This window comes from Capricornis sumatraensis, chromosome 7, assembly GCF_032405125.1.
Source record: "Capricornis sumatraensis isolate serow.1 chromosome 7, serow.2, whole genome shotgun sequence".
In the NCBI taxonomy this organism is placed as follows: domain Eukaryota; kingdom Metazoa; phylum Chordata; class Mammalia; order Artiodactyla; family Bovidae; genus Capricornis; species Capricornis sumatraensis.
In genome coordinates, this window is record NC_091075.1 from 20,261,502 (window position 1) to 20,277,896 (window position 16,395).

The following is a 16,395-nucleotide window of genomic DNA, read 5'->3' on the forward strand; positions in this document are numbered from 1 at the left end:
ATTTTATATTCCTAACCTGTACATGATGAGTGGGAAAAGAAGAAAACACTTTTAGCTCTTGAAAGGTTGGGAACTGAGAATGTGCCTTCAGTCTCACCAGCAGCATATTTTGGCGTAAATGGAGACACTGATTATTTACTTGTTTCGTCACCTGTGATAGCTGACATTCGTTCCATTCTGATCAAAAACAAAACAAGACAAAAACATTTTGAGTGTTTTTGTCTTCCTTTCTCAAGGATCTAGACCCAGGTCTAGCAAGTATCTTCAAGTAACTTACCACTCAAAATGTAGTTATCAGCAAGGGTTCATATTTGTCCTGAAAGGGCCCTGAAGCACAATTCCTAGTCTTACTCGTACATTTTTGGTGATGTTAGGTTTAACCAGCTGCTCTTCCTTGTTATATCTGTGATTCTTCCCCCTAAAGACAGTTTCATGAGTGGTTGTGAAGAGTATTGGTACAATTGATGTTCTTAATTTTTGCTGTTTTTTTTTTTTTAAACTCTGAATTTGTTGCTTGTTCTCTCCCTGATTTTCTGTGCCAGGGGCCAGTAGACCATATCACTGGAGTAGTAAATCTTTTATTGTTTGAAGAGTGTCTGCTGAAGTGTGAAAGGTGGATATGAGACCTGTTGAGTAACATAAGCTGTGTGCTTTACCTTCTTTTGTGCCCTGCAGGGGGTGTCATTAACCTGTCAGTACCTATAGTCCTGACAGCTACTCAGGAAGACAAAGAGAGGCTGGATGGCTGCACGGCATTTACGCTGATGTATGAGGGCCGCCGGGTGGCTATTCTTCGCAATCCAGAGTTTTTTGAGCACAGGAAGGAGGAGCGCTGTGCCAGGCAGTGGGGAACAACATGCAAGAATCACCCCTATATCAAGGTCCTGAGTAAACTTTGCTGCGTTTTGTCTTGATTTGCCAATAATGCTTGTGCTGAACTGTGAGGCATTACCTGTATATCAACTCTGCCATCGGAACCATGAATATTTTGCAGAATCAAGGCTGGAACTTACATTTGTGTGATGAGCGTACAGGCTTGTCATTTTGGTGCAGACATCTGTTCAGCAAATATTGTTTAAACACCTCCTATACACCAGGCTGTGAGCTAGGTGCCAGTGCTGGGAACATTGGGTGGTGTGCACGGCAGGCACAGTCCTTTTGTGCTTGGTGTGTGCTGTCTGGTGGTGGAGCAGATACTGATCTTGCATTTAGAGGTAGGATGTGAGGGCAGAATGCTGCGGGAGCCCACAGCAGGGTGATTTTATCTAAGCTGGACTTATAATTGAACATTGTGTTTCTGGTATGCAAACAGTGCAGTTTTAGTCTCCGCAAAGGGCCTCATGTTATTTTATGTATTGTATGTGAAATATTATCACTGAAGTCACATTTCTGTCCTTTGTTTTAAAGTAGACTTTGAACTGTAAAAGAAACTGAGTTCCCCGGCAGTCCGTGGTTTGGACTCGGCTGCTTTCACTGCTGGGGCCAGGTTCCATCCCTGATAGGGAACAGAGATCCTACAAGCTTTACGGTGCAGTGGAAAATAAAAGCCCTAAGTGAAATTCTAGTAGCTCTGAATATCAAGAAAATGTATATAGTGTCTGTTTAAATCATGGAAGTGTGCTAGATTTTATTTCATTATCTTCTGTAGGACAGAAAAGAGCAATTAAATTTTAAAAATAGGCAGATATGGGACTTCGCTGGCAGTCCAGCATCTAAGATGCCACAGTTGCACTCCAGGGGGCTCAGGTTCCATCTGATCGTCGGTAGGGGAGCTGAGATATACTGACTCCTCTGTCCTTAAAGGCCATTCACTCTACTCCCTGGACGCTGTGCCCCAGTGCCCTGTTTGTTTTCTCTGTAACATTTATCACTAGCTGGTATTCCTCTGGTTTCTCCTGTCTTTTCTCATCATCATGACTTTAATTGCTCAAAAGCCTAGGATTGGAAAACACAAAGAGGGCAGAGTGACCCATTTTTTTGTTAATCAACATATAGCAACAATTAAAAGAATGTTTTTGTTACTTAAAAAGTTATAATTATTCATTCAATTTTGTTTGCATTTCATATGCAAATATGATAGTTGTATCACAAATCCTTTGTGAAATTATAAAATGTATTCTAATTCTACAGCATTTCTCATTCCCAGTTCAGTTGATAAGCCAAACAGATTTACCATTAACCTTAAGATGAGCATAATTTATAGGTATATATAACTTGTGTGAGAGAAATGTTCTTACTTATTTCGATCTTGATTCCTGTTTAAAAAAAAATTATTTTCTTTCTCTTGCCATTAGATGGTTATGGAACAAGGAGATTGGCTGATTGGAGGAGATCTTCAAGTCTTGGACCGAATTTATTGGAATGATGGTCTTGATCAGTATCGTTTTACTCCTACTGAGCTAAAGCAGAAGTTTAAAGATATGAATGCAGGTGAGACATGGATCTGATTATCTCACATGGGACTGCTTGGAGTCTCTGCTTGATGGGGAAGTTCTTAAGGATTTTTTCCAATACTTACTAAAAAGTAAGACAGATTGAGGAGTCAAGTTAAGTGGAGTTAGCAATGGAATATGTAAGGAAAGCTGTTATAATCAGTCTGAATCCACCTGTGTAGTTCGCTCCCATTCTGCGTAAAACAATAGAAATAATGACATTCTGCGTAAAACAATAGAACAGCAATAACACGTTCACTGTTCATTCACCAAGTGTTCGTTGTTCATCTGTTGTGTGTGCCGGAGTGCCGAGTGCTGAGTAGTCATAAGTAAACAGGAGCTTATGGTGTATTAGAGAGAGACAGTCAAAAAATAACAGAAAAAGTTATTGAAGAGTAGGTTAATAATGATTTCAGATTTCTGAATTAGGATGACGTGGAGCTGTGGAATGGAGAGTCTGTAGAAACTCTTCTTTATAATACTGCCTTAGAAAGTATCCCAGGACAGGGATTTTTATATTAGACATCTGTGATTAGCAGGTCTTTTACACAAAGGTAGGTAAATAGTGTGTTTATCCTGGTACATCCGCAGATGCCACAGCGTTTGCTGTAGATCTTTGGAGGCTTTTTTTTAACGTCTGAAGAATTTCGAGCCTCTTACAATCATACTGCTTACGAATTCTCACTCCAGAAATGGTTAAACCCTAAACATGGATGCCACTTTTTCAAATAACTTCTGTGTAGAAATTGAGGAGATAGCTCTATTGTAGTTTGCTGATATTCGATATGATGTGAAATGGATCAGGAACTGGAGATGTGATCTGGGCACACCCCCTCAGAGCTCCACAGGCCTCAGCAGCCTGCCTCATTCATTCACATTTCCTGCTTAGATACCTCAGGGTATTTGATAGTGTAGGACTACATTTCTGCTTCTGAATTTTATTCCTCACCTCTGAATTTGAAGCACATATTTGGCCTAAGCCACTTGTGCAGGAATTTCTCTGTGACACTCGCTGCTTGCTGATACAGCAGCTTGTTTTCTTCCATTTTGCTAACATGTTTTGGGCACAGTCGTAGGGGACTGTATCATGCCTGCTATAAGTCAGGATGGTGCCTCATTCTCTTTTGTCAGTACGTGACTTATAGGTCCATGTGTAAGTCTGGTTTGGCTTTTGAAGTGTAAGGAAGATGGGCTTCTGGGAGAGGTTTTCCTTTCTAAAGAGAATCAGGCTTAGGACAAAAAGTTATCTTTTTCCATCCTGCCTTTTCCTCTTGCTTTGGATGTGATCATGTACAGGTTCAGTGTTTGGAGCTCTGGTAGCCATTTTGTAACCATGAGAATCCATGAGAATCTTACACTGTTTGAGTTTCTGATCAACCCTCGAGTCCTCTGTATCCACATTTCTTACTCAAAGACTTAATGCATGTTTGAGTTATAGAAGACGCTTCTAGTTGAGTCTTATCTTGTGTGTGGCCAGAAGCATCTGATAATTTAACATGTGTAGACCTCTTTTTCTGGTAAGCAGGAACATGTTTAACTGAGGACTTGCTGAGACCTGCTCATTTATTTTTTTTTCCAAAATAATTTATATCAGGAGCTCATGTTAATAAATAATTTTTTGGCACTGTTGAAGGGTCTTATCATGAAATTATCATTCATAATCAGAGACTTTATGTTACATCTGTTTTGCATTCTTCCTTGTGGGGCCAAACATTTTAAATCATTTAGAGAATTTGTTGCATAATGAGTGATTGCAACTTTTGTTTAAAGTAGCTGGGGGCCAGTTATTAGCCTTAAATCAAGCAAAAAAGATGGTGGGGTGTTATTTTGTTTACTTTTCCATTTTAGACTAAAGCAAATAAACAACAGATTGAGGGCCTTCCTTTATAGTTCTTACTCACTCTTTTCCGGAAGCCAGTAACAAGTCATCTACTTGTGTGTACAAATCATAATTCAAGGGAGAGAAAAGAGGAAATTCTTTTTTTCCTTTTACTTGGGATTCCTTTTTAACCTCTTCCTCCTCCTTCCCTCATCATAGTAGAAGAACTCTGATTACCCTGTGTGGGCTGTCCTGCGCACATTGACATGAATCAGTTTTGGTGTTTCTAACCCATTCTGTAGCTGGAAGGATTGGAAAATCACTAATACCCATGTGATTGCAAGGTGTCATGGTTCCAGGTGGCAGGTTCTTTGAACCATTGATTGACCACTATCTTGGAAAGAATGAATTTCACTTAAGCCTATTAAGAGCCAAGTTAATGTTTATTATACACAGTGGAGTCCTGCTGGGTTACGAAGGGAAACATTGACATAATTCCTTTCAAGCTAGTGTGTGCTAGCACAGTGCTTAATAAATCTGAAAAAGCCTTGTATTGAACCAGACCGTATTTTAAATGAATTGGTAGAAACAGTAGGTAGATATCTTAGGCAAAGCTGGGAATGATAGATACATGAGGAAGCTGAGGCGCAAGCAGATCGCCTGCCTCTGAAGGCACTGCCACAAGGCAGTGAGCAGGAGATGCTACGATCTGAGGTTGGGTGACGGAGCCTCTATCAGCTGGGTCAGGGCACACTCAGATGAGGCTGTGAGCGTTATCTGACAAAGTGAGTATTTAAAGACGGGTGGTCAAGGTTAAGGGAGCTGCCAAGGAATGATGAGGCATCTGGGGACTAGCAATTTGGGGGTAGTATTACCATTCCTGACATTGTTTCTTAAGTGGGATAAGAGAAGGCTGGCGCTGTGGGGAGGGGCAGCGGGCAGGAGATAGTTGTCGGGGTGTGGGCATGGCTGTGGTCACCATGCTGGGGGCAGATGTTTTCTCCTCCATCCTCTGCTTGACTGTTGGGGTCTGCCTTGGGGAGGTAGGAGTGCAGCCCTCCCCTTGCCCCTGGACACACATGTGCACACACACATGCACAGGAGGAGACAGGGACTAGAGGGGAAGGCGAACGCAGAGCAGACAGTACAGGGTCTATTTGGCAAAAAGCTTTATATTCAACATTATGTTTCACGTTAATTTGAAAGCACTTTTAAGAAAGAAAACTTGCTGCCATGTTTTGGGTATGAGAGTCCCTGTTTGTGAAAAATTCTAGTCTATTCATATTTACTCAAGTGGCCTATCTCTGTCTTGTGGATTTTTTTTTTTTTTTTAATTCTCTCAGGAGCAGTTCAAGTAAAAGAAAGACTGGTGATTTATGACAGGCCTGAGGGAGGAGGGGCATCAAACTCGTTTTTTGTTTGTTTGTTTCCAACTCTCTTAAAAAATCCCCCACAGAGGTAAACATAGAGCGCCCTCACCTTTCCCCTCTCCCCCGCCAGCCGTGGCACTGTTCTCAGGACTCTTGTTCAGCTACTGCATTGATCTGAGGGAAATCAGAAATGCCTGTATTTACAGTTTGGGGGTAAAGTGGCAGAGAGTAGAGCTTGCCTAGGACTGGAAGAGAAGACTTATTAATTAGTGCTGTATGTAGGACAGTTTTCAGAGAAGTTGAAAGGAAGCAAGCAGGAAGATGTTGTAATTCTGGGTTTAGTGGTTGGGATGCAGTCCAGGACTCTGCCTGTGGGCTGGGCAGCGAAGCGCAGTTCTGAGAAATGTGGGGGAAAGAGTTTGGAGCACTCCCCTGCTGACCAGTCCATTAGTGGCTCACAGCAGCCCTGCTGGGAACCTGCTGCCATCCCTGGGCCCTTTGCTGAGGAACTGCAGCACAGGGGCCTGGCCCAGTTTTCAGTATGCCGCATTGTGTTCCAGGGCTGTGATGCTCGGTCAGGCAGCCTGTGTCCTGCCTGTATCCAGGGGGTCAGGGTCCACCCTCCTTCCACCACCAGGAAACACTCCTGGTGCCATTCCTTCCCCATCACATGTCAGTGCATCCTCAGAAGAAGCTTCCCTACTGTCTTCTTCCCCTTCCACCTGCTGCAGGGAAGGAATCAGACTGTACTTAACATGATGTGTTGGCTCCTGGATGGTATTGAATGCAGAGGAGAAGGAGAGAAGCTGTACTGTGGGGCTCTTCCTTACTTAGGCATGAAATATAGATGTCTGGGGAGCTGGGCCTGCTTTTGGCTTGAGATATGCGGGTAATAGTGAAGGTGGAGAAATTGAGGGGGTGGGAGCGGTAATGAGCAATATCTATTGAAATGTTTTTAGTAATAAGTCTCTGTAACTGATGAGTTGGAAGGTCAGGACTTAGAGATGCAGCTAACAGAAGCCATCTGTATGCACATGGTAATTGAATCCAGGCAGAGGGGTAAGTTTCCTGAATGAGTCTGTAAAGAAAGAATGTCATAGGACCCAGCAGTGAACCTTATGGTTCTGAGAGGACTACAAGATGTCAGAAACAGGTGATTAGACTAAAATGGGCCAAGCAGAGTATAAAATGTCATACGCATTTGATCACATCTGTGTAAAAACGTATGCATAAGGAGAAAAACTAGGAGACTCTGCAAAAAACCAAAACCAATTATATTAAGATCATGCATTTGGGTTGGTTTTTTCTCTCCAAATTTTCTTCAGTATTTCATTTGTATGTATGTGTTAGTCATTTGTGTCCTGACTGTTTGCGACCCCTTGGACTGTAGCCTGCCAGGCTCCTCTGTTCATGAAATTCTCCAGGCAAGAATACTGGAGTGGCTACCCATTCCCTTTTCCAGGGGATCTTTCTGATCCAGGGATTGAACCTGGGTCTCCCATGTTGTGAGGGTAGCACCTGTCTTCACTGTTGCCACGTGGTTATAGTGTACGGGTGTTGGTTGTGATCAGTCACAGGAGCCTGCCTGTATGCTGGGGGAGGAACACATTGAGTGAGCAGAGACAATGGAAGCCTGGAGGATGGTTTATTTTATATGGAAAATGTGGGGCACATGTTTCTCTGCAGCAGCCTTCTGGTTTTGCTGTCTCTCCGCTCCACCCCCCGACTCTCACCCACATCAACCCTGCACACTCTACTAGGCCAGTTCTCTCTGGAATATGGCTGATAAATGCACAACCTCTGTTTGGAATGCAGTATCCTTCCTAACCTGTGTTTCAGAATTCTACATGATACCACGTGCTAGGCTTCGTATCCATCTTTGACAAAATCGATAATTCTATGTCCTCAGACACATCTGCCTTCCTGCTTCCACACTTTTGATCTCACCAGGTGGCTTGGCTGCAGTGTTTTCACTTCCGTCACCCAAATTTCATTTGTCTTTGAGAGGTCAGTAAATTACAGCCTGCAGGCCAGATCTGGCCTACTGCTGGTTCTTATAAATAAAGTTTTATTGGGAAATATGCACACTCACTCGTTTATGCATTGTCTGTGACTGTTGTTGCACTACTCGTGCAGAGTTGAGTAGCTGCAGCAGAAACCCATGCCTTTAAAGCATAAAATATTCCCTCCAGCTCTTGAAGGAAAAAGTTTGCTTTTGTGCACATCATCAACAACTTCACAGTGTACTTTCTATAAGCCAAAATAATAGAATTCCTGGTCCTTTCCCAGAAATGAAGGCAGAGGCTTAGAAAGAGATGGAAATCATAATATTCTTGCCTAGAGAATATCACTAACAGAAGAGCCTGGCAGGCTACAGTCCATGTGGTCACAGAGAATTGGACATGACTCACCAATTAACACATGCACACACACACACATCCCAGGAATGAGGACAGAGGGCTAGAAAGAAATGGAAATCATAAATGTTAATATTAAGCTTCAGTCATTTTGTAGGTAATGTCCCATTTTCAAACACAGTTGAAACTCTGATCTTTGGTAAAGCATTCAGTCTTAAACTAAGCCACAAGGAGTTATAAGTGAAAAGGTAAATATTTTATACCAGTTATGGTGTGACAACAGGGAATTCACTGTCCTCTAGGAAATGGGGATGAGAATGTGAAAAATTATTGAGAGTTGCTGTAAGTATCAGTGGGCCAAGGTCCATAGTAGCCCATTATTCTTTTTCCATCCTTGATGGAAAATTGACGGAGGAAAATTTAATAGTGATGCATGTTGGGTTATGTTAGTTGGGACAATACCTTGGGAATGTAAGCTTCCAATGGATCAGTTACTCCTGTTACATTGTTCATCCATGTAAGTTCTCTAGTGGAGAAACCAGATGGTAGGGATGAAAATGCAGTCTGCAGCTACAGACAGTTAAAACCATTTGGGTAATTCATTGATAAATAGTTATAAGGGATTGAAAAGACTGGAAGTTTAGGAAAAGCCTGGTAATACTGGGGAGAAAAAAATGGGCAGACCAAATGATTACTGCATTTCTGAATGGACCTGATAATAAGGAAATAATTCTACCTGGAAGAAATTTTGTCAGTAAAATCCTTTATACGCTGCTAATGTAAACTTTTAAGAAGTCATTCATCTTACCTTTATCTGTTAAATGTCCATGTGGAGCTAGATTAATTCTTTTTGGAAAGGAAGCCTAGGTAGGTGAATTATTAGAACCTGTGAAATATGTGTATTTGAGACAGAATTTATTTTTTATGTTTCCTTTTGCACATCCTGTCATATAAATAATCTTGCAAAATGGCCATCTTACAGAATGAGATTTGCCCTGACTGAAGTCTAGGAATGTAGTCATCACACACCTGAGATGTATTACCCAGGGGTCCTGTGCACCTGTTCCTCATTAAGGACAGCGCAGGCTGCATGTCCCAGCGCAGAGCTAACGCACCCTCGTCTTTAAACGCTCACTGGGGTGTTCATCTGGAATAGACCTGGAGCCGCCAGTAGAGCAGTGGGTTCAATTTCCCTGCCAGGAACTTTTAGATAGGGTGCTTTTCTGTTTCTTTCTTTTTTTTTTTTTTTTTAAGAATGAATTGTCTTAAGGAACTTAGATTTATTAAGTGACTGCAGTGTGCATCTCACCGTGCTGGGTACTTTATATTCTCTTCATAACAGTAACTTTAGTATCACCCCACTAGGAAGATGTCAGAAGTGAAATGAAGACCTTAAAGACCACAGTCTATGCTTAAAAACTGGTAGACTTGTGATTTGAAACTGTCAGTGTCCTGTTCCAAAACAATGCTTCTTCCGTGTGTATCTTCCCTTCTAAAAATTTTTAGAGAAAATTTCAAATATATGCTGCTTATATTTGTGAGTAGATGTATTAGGCTTCCTTGGTGGCTCAGACGGTAAGAATCTGAAGTAACACTTTAAAATAACTCTTTACTTTTGTAATAGTATAAGGAGGCCCCGTATACCTCCAACCCAAATTCAGTTGTACCAACTCGTGACTAATCTTGTTTCACTTATGCTGCTGCTTACCCCACTGCATTCCTGCATGTTATTCTGAAGCACATCTCAGACCTCAAGTCATTTCCATCTAAATATTTCAGAAAGTATTTCTTAAAAGTTAGGACTTTAAAAACAGACCCATGATATCACTGTTGCACCTAAATAATAATAGTTTATTAATACTATCAAATAGGTTTCCCCGATGGCTCAGCAGTAAAGAATCTGCCTGCAAGGCAGGAGGTGCAGGAGACCCAGGTTCAATCACTGGGGCAGTTAGATCCCCTGGAGGAGGGCATGGCAACTTGCTCCAGTATTCTTGCCTGGAAAATCCCATGGACAGAGGAGCCGAGTGGGCTACAGCCTGTGGGGTCACACAGAGTCGGACACGACGGAGTGCCTGAGAACCCACACAATACTATTAAATATCTAGTCAGTGTTTGTATTTCTGACAATTTCATAGTAGTTACATTTCTTGTTTTTATAGTTTGAATTAGGATCCAAGTAAAATTCACACATTGTAGTCAGTTCATATGTTTCCCATCATAATTTTTTACTTCGTTTTTTGATGTTTTGTTTTGAAATAATTTTTAAAATCTACAGAAAAATTATAATAGTACCAAGAGCTCCTATATATTTTACCCAGATCCCATAATTGACATTATGTTTATTTGCCTTTTCATTCTCACTTTCTTTGAAAGTTGCAGACACAATGTCTCATTGCTCCTTAGTTATTTCCGCATGTATTTACTGAAAATAAATATAGTCTCCTGCCTAACCTCAGTGTGCACATCAAACACAGAAAAATACACTGGTATGAGACAGTCCAGCCTGGGTCCTGCACTCACATCACGCCATTGTTCCAGTTGGTTCTTTATCACAGAACCAACAATGACAGCTGAAGTCTTCTCTTTGCCACCTTTCACTGTGCTTCCGGATGCCACTCGAGCCTTTAGTCTGCCTCATCAGAGCAGCCTCTTGGTCTTTGCTGTGTCTTTCACAGATGTGGCGTTTCTGAAGAGTACCTGTTATTTACTTTCTTGACTGTCTCTCAGTTTTGGTTCACCTGCTGTTTCCTCATGATTAGGTTCTAGTTACACATTTTGTTAGGAGTCCCATAGGGCGCAAGGCTGAATCATTGGCACATCATATTTTGTGGCTCACAATTTTGATTTGTCCTCTTACAGATGAGCTTAACTTTTTTAAAAGTTAACTTTTAGCATTAAAGGTCATGTTTACCAGGTTTTTCCTGCTGTAAAGTTAACAAGTTCTTTTGTACATACTAACAAGTATATTGGGGGGCAGATTTTGAGACTCGATAAATATCCCGTTGTTATCAAATTTTTATCTGTTAGTTTTTAGCACCCTGCAAACACGGTGATTTTTCTAATTCTATCGTTCTGGTTACATTTGTTAGTTGACCTTCTATACTGTAAGTTAGAGTTTCCACTTCTTCATTGTTTTTTTCCATTTATTTTATTCTTTCTGGATTCATAGACTCTTTTACTCAGTGGTTTTGAAACCATGAATTATTATTTACTTTGATGTTTAGCTTGTCCTAGGTTGGCTTCTGGGGCTGTGTCCCTTGACATGTCCTGGTTGCTGTATCCTTTGACATGTCTTCATCCTTCTCTGAGCACTTCCTTTCTTTATGGTACAAAAGACATTCCATCTCATGTTGTGCTATCCATGCCTGCCCCAGAATTGGCCATTTCTGCCAACGAACCCTGGTTTATTGAAATAGAGGGTAGTATTTAGGTTGCAAAATTTGGGCTTTAGTTTTGCTCTTTGCCACTGGGTAGTCACTGCTTGTAGGACCTTTCAGTGGACAGAACCAAAAAATAAGCATGTATACTCACAGAAGTTTATATCTGTTCCTGAATACATCTATCCATACAGCTGAAAACCATGAGGCCGGTCATCCTGTTATTTTCAACCCTAATCCAATACCATGTGGTCTTTTCTAGCCTTTCTTCTTTTTGGTTCTTTTGCCTTTTCTCTCCTACAGTCAGAATCCTGGCTCCCATCATCCTCCATGGATTTACTTACTTGCCGTTCCTCCATGTCTGGTGCAGTCTCCCAGTCAGACGAGCTGTCTCCTCAGCCCTGGCCCCACTGACCCCACTCAGACAGGCATCTCCTTGGCCCAGGTGCCGCAGGCTTGTGCTGGCCCAGAGTGCTCTTAGTCTCTTTCCTCCCCGTGGTCCAAGCCTTAGCTACTTGCCCCCAACCTCCCCATCAGTGCGGTAACACATCAGTAGGATTCCTTAATGGCTAGTAAGTGTCTCTGTTGTTCTTCAAGGCTGTTTACAAAGAATGGGTTAATAAGGGAAGGGAAGAGAGGGGAGAGAACTAAACTTACTGATGAGATCGAGTCCAGAATCAGAATGCAGGTTAAATGGAACAGTGGTAGTGCGTGTGTTCAGGAGACATTCTTTGTTGTTTTTTGGAAAGACTAGAGTATGATAATTAGGAAGTAAGATTCACTCTTGGTCTTGGGCAAGGGGAGTTCTATATAATGGCTAAAAGGAATGTTTTGAAATCTTTTGATATCTATAATTTGAAGTGTTTTCAGAAGGACAGAAAAACTGTGATATCACCCCTCCTCCTGTTTCCTTAAAGCAGGATAATTTTAGATAAGTAAGTAAAGTCTTTCAGTCTTGTCCGACTCTTTGCGATCCCATGGCCAGTAGCCTACCAGGCCCCTCTGTCCATGGGATTCTCCAGGCAGGAGTACTAGAGTGGGTTGCCATTTTCTTCTCCAGGGGATCTTCCTGACCCAGGGATCGAACACGGGTCTCCAGCATTGCAGGCAGATGCTTTACCATCTGAACCACCAGGGAAGCCCGTTAATTTTAGATACTCACGTATTTGTATCAAGATTTCTTTTTTATACCTTATGTCTTGCTAGCTATTTCTTTGGTGTAAACCAGCCTTGTTCATTTATAAAAGGTAACTTGAGAACTTCATAGCATAGTGATGATGCTCTCAATCTTGGACCATCACAGGATGTGTCCCCAGAAACCTCCTGGTCAACTAGGTGCCATAGTTTTCTTTCTGTGCCTTTTGTTGCTGTGATAGAAGAGGGTTAGAACTGAGAATAGACTGGGGATATTATTACAATTCAGCTTAAAATTATTAGGGAAGGGGAAGATGTTCTTCTCTGAGTCTAGATTAGATTGACATTGCATGATGACTTACCAGATATTATGAGGGCACCAAACACAGAGCTCCTCTTACTGGGTTGTTACTCTGTTCTATAAAATTACTCTATGACCCCAAAGAGCCATTCCTTCTGGGAAAGGTCTCCTGACAGCAAGAGCCCCATGTAGGAGTGAAGCCAGGGTTGTAAGCAGAAGATACATAGTCAACCACTTTAATTTATTCAGCATTTTTCAACATTTGAGTAATAGCAATGGTCCTTGTAAGGGATATTGTTGTTGCATGGCTCAGATGATAAAGAATCCAGCTGCATTGTGGGAGACCTGGGTTTGGTCCCTGGGTTGGGAAAATTCCCCTGGAGGAGGGCATAGCAACTCACTCCAGTATTCAGGCCTGGAGAATCCTGGACAGAGGAGCCTGGTGGGCTACAGTTCACAGGGTCACAAAGAGTCAGACATGACTGAGCAACTTAGCACACAAATTATAATCTAAAATCTAGACCTGTCATCACAAAACAACTGGATAGCATTGCAGTCAATTAGAGTAATCAGTATAAATGAACTTATTTAGATAGTAAGTAAATTTTCTAACCCCTCCATTTCTCTGTCTTTCTTTAATAAAGAATTGTCTTAGATCTGATGACAGGGTTGACCTGATGGGTTATTAAGGCATAGACTGAGAATTTATATGCTTTGCAGGCCATTGACCTGAGGTGTGTTCGGGCCAGACAGTCTGATTTTCATCCTCAGGTTGCCCATGAATGCAGAAAATAATTGTTATAAGTCCATTACTATTATGTGACACATCCTCAGGCTTGTAAGATGTGTAAAGTAATAGTTACTGTATCAGGCTGCCTTAAAGTAAGTGGTCAGCACAGTACATGCTTTTCCCCCAATTTCTGATTCTGAGCATACGTTTGCTTAATCCTGAGCATCAAGCTTCAAGAAGAATTGCTTATCTTTTGGAAGGTAGCATTAGAAATGTGCTGTTCTTAACTCTGAAATTCTCTTTCAGATGCTGTCTTTGCCTTTCAACTGCGCAACCCAGTACACAATGGCCACGCTCTGTTAATGCAGGATACCCACAGGCAGCTTCTGGAGAGGGGCTACCGGCGCCCTGTCCTTCTCCTTCACCCGCTTGGGGGCTGGACAAAGGATGATGACGTCCCTCTGATGTGGCGGATGAAACAGCATGCTGCAGTGCTGGAGGAAGGAGTCCTGAATCCTGAGACCACGGTGGTGGCCATCTTCCCGTCTCCTATGATGTATGCTGGTCCAACTGAGGTAGATGGCTTTTAAGATTTGCTGTGCAGCAGTGTTGAAACCACTGTGACTCACACAGCAGGTAGCCACAACAAACTTATCTTTGGATACTTCCTCCGATCATAGATCTGTTCTGAACATGAGGCTGGAGTACTCGCCTGATCTGTTGGGGATGCACTCTAGAGGTGGCCCTCAGGAGGCAGTCTTGTTAGGAATTGGGAAGGCAGGGAGGGGTGCTCTTGTTCTTATTATGGTTTATGGTCCCAGCTGTGAAGGAGGGAAAGTTCCTTGCAGACACAGGGCTGGGCAACCTTGAGCATGTATGACACAGGCTCTTGTCTGGCCCTTGTTACACAGATCTGACAGCATGCATCTTATCCCTTTAACAAAGTTCTAAGTCACTCTTCCCAGGGGACAGAATCGGCCTGATTTTTGCTTCTGGTATTTGAGTGGGAAGAAAAGGATGGTATCTTTAAAGAAAACATTCTTCATCTGTTCTCTATTGAAGGACAAATAGAGTCAGGAAATAAAATTGCTTCTTGATTTTGGGTGGAGTAGAATTCTAGAGTTCTACTTAGCCGTCAAAAGAAAAGTTTTGAGATCTTTTTATAACCGTATATAATGAAGAAGACTTAGGTTTTTGCTTCAGGGTGGAGTTGGCTTTCAGAAAATATTTGTTTGAATAAATGGATAAATTAAGGAATGTCCTGAAAAACAGTGTGTAAAAAATTCCTAGCCAGCTTCCTATTGAAAGTTTAAGATAAAGAATGGAATGCACATTATTATTGCATTCTTTTTCATTCCCACCTTGAAGGGAGATGAATTTACTTATTAGATATATTTGGGAGGCAAACCGTTTTAGAAGGATAAAAACAATTTAGTTGTAGATACTCTGTGATAACATGTTTGGCTATTCCTTGGGATCAAGCCTAAAAATTTTTATTGGAGCTCAGTTATGGGGTTGTATGCTCTTGATCTAAGAAATACTGACAGAAAATTACAGTAACAGCAAGCTAAAAGTTTACAGGGTATTTAATTCTTCTCTTGGATCAGCCTGAATAATATATTAGAAGACATGGGGTAGAATTCCTCATAATCTTCCCTCTTTGTTGGTATAAAATATTCATAAGAATTGGGTGCTGAAAGCCGTTTTAGTTTCCCAGAGATCACCGTGTCTTTAGTTCTTACGTCTTTTTTTTTCTCTATTTGTTAATATTTTATTTATGATTTTTGCATCCATATTTTTTAAGATATTATTTATTTTTAGAGTTTATTTTTAATTGGAGGATAATTGCCTTACAATACTGTCTTGGTTTCTGCCATCCATCAACATGTATCAGTCACAGGTACATGTACCTCCCCTCTCCCCTGAGTTACTTTGGAAATAAAGTAACAATTTTGTTCCAGTAGTTTCCACTTCTTTTTTGGTGCTGTCTTCATCACCATCATTTTAAGGGAATCATTTGGAATGAAGTTCTCCAGAATTACCAGGTGAGCGGTTTTCAATGTAGGAGTGATACAGATGAATTTCGGGGTCAGGGCTGAGTTTATCAATAGCTTCATTAAGAGCCAGTGAGGAAAATGAAAGAATTTATCTTGGCCTATTGAGGACATATTTTGTCCCATTTGTGATTCTGATTCCTGTCTAAAAGAGAAGGTATGACATTTTATTACCTAAATAAACTAAAAACTGCTTTTGAGAAGGTGGCAATGAGGGGATAGACAAATAATAAAAACAGAAGAGGGGAACTGTAAAGATGGCGGAGGAATAGGACGGGAAGACCACTTTCTCCCTCACAAATTCCTCAAAAGAACATTTCAACGCTGAGCAAACTCCACAAAACAACTTCTGTAGGTGGGCAGAGGACATCAGGCAACCAGAAAAGCAGACCATTGTCTTCAAAAACAGGTAGGAAAAAATATAAAAGACGAAAAAGGAGACAAAGGAGGTGGGGAGGGAGCTCCGTCCCGGGAAGGGAAGCCCGTCCCGGGAAGGGAATTTTAAGAGGAGAGGTTTCCAAACACCAGGAAACACTCTCCCTGCCGAGTCTGTGGCGAGCCTTGGAAACACAGAGGGCAACATAACAGGAAGGAAAAATAAAGAAATAATTAAAACCAGGAGATTACAAGCCCAACAGTAACTCCCCCAGCGGAAAAGCAGCACAGATGCCTGCAGCCGCCACAAGCTAGTGGGGGAAGGGCAGGGAAGCGTGGGACGCGCGGGCTGCAGTGCTTTGTAAGAATAGGGCAGGAACGCCCCACGCGCAACCAGAACGATCTAACTTGGGCTAGCAAACCAGACTGTGGGATAGCTACCG

The 16,395-nt window shown here is 41.7% G+C and overlaps 1 protein-coding gene across 1 annotated transcript in view; it reads left to right on the forward strand.

Moving 5' to 3' along the window:
- Positions 1-16,395, forward strand: part of PAPSS1 (3'-phosphoadenosine 5'-phosphosulfate synthase 1) — a 126,013-nt gene that overhangs the window by 65,153 nt on the left and 44,465 nt on the right. The window contains exons 8-10 of the mRNA XM_068975080.1: positions 676-881; positions 2,295-2,430; positions 13,830-14,098. Of these exons, the coding sequence (XP_068831181.1) occupies positions 676-881; positions 2,295-2,430; positions 13,830-14,098 (611 nt within the window). The remainder of the gene's footprint in view (positions 1-675; positions 882-2,294; positions 2,431-13,829; positions 14,099-16,395) is intronic.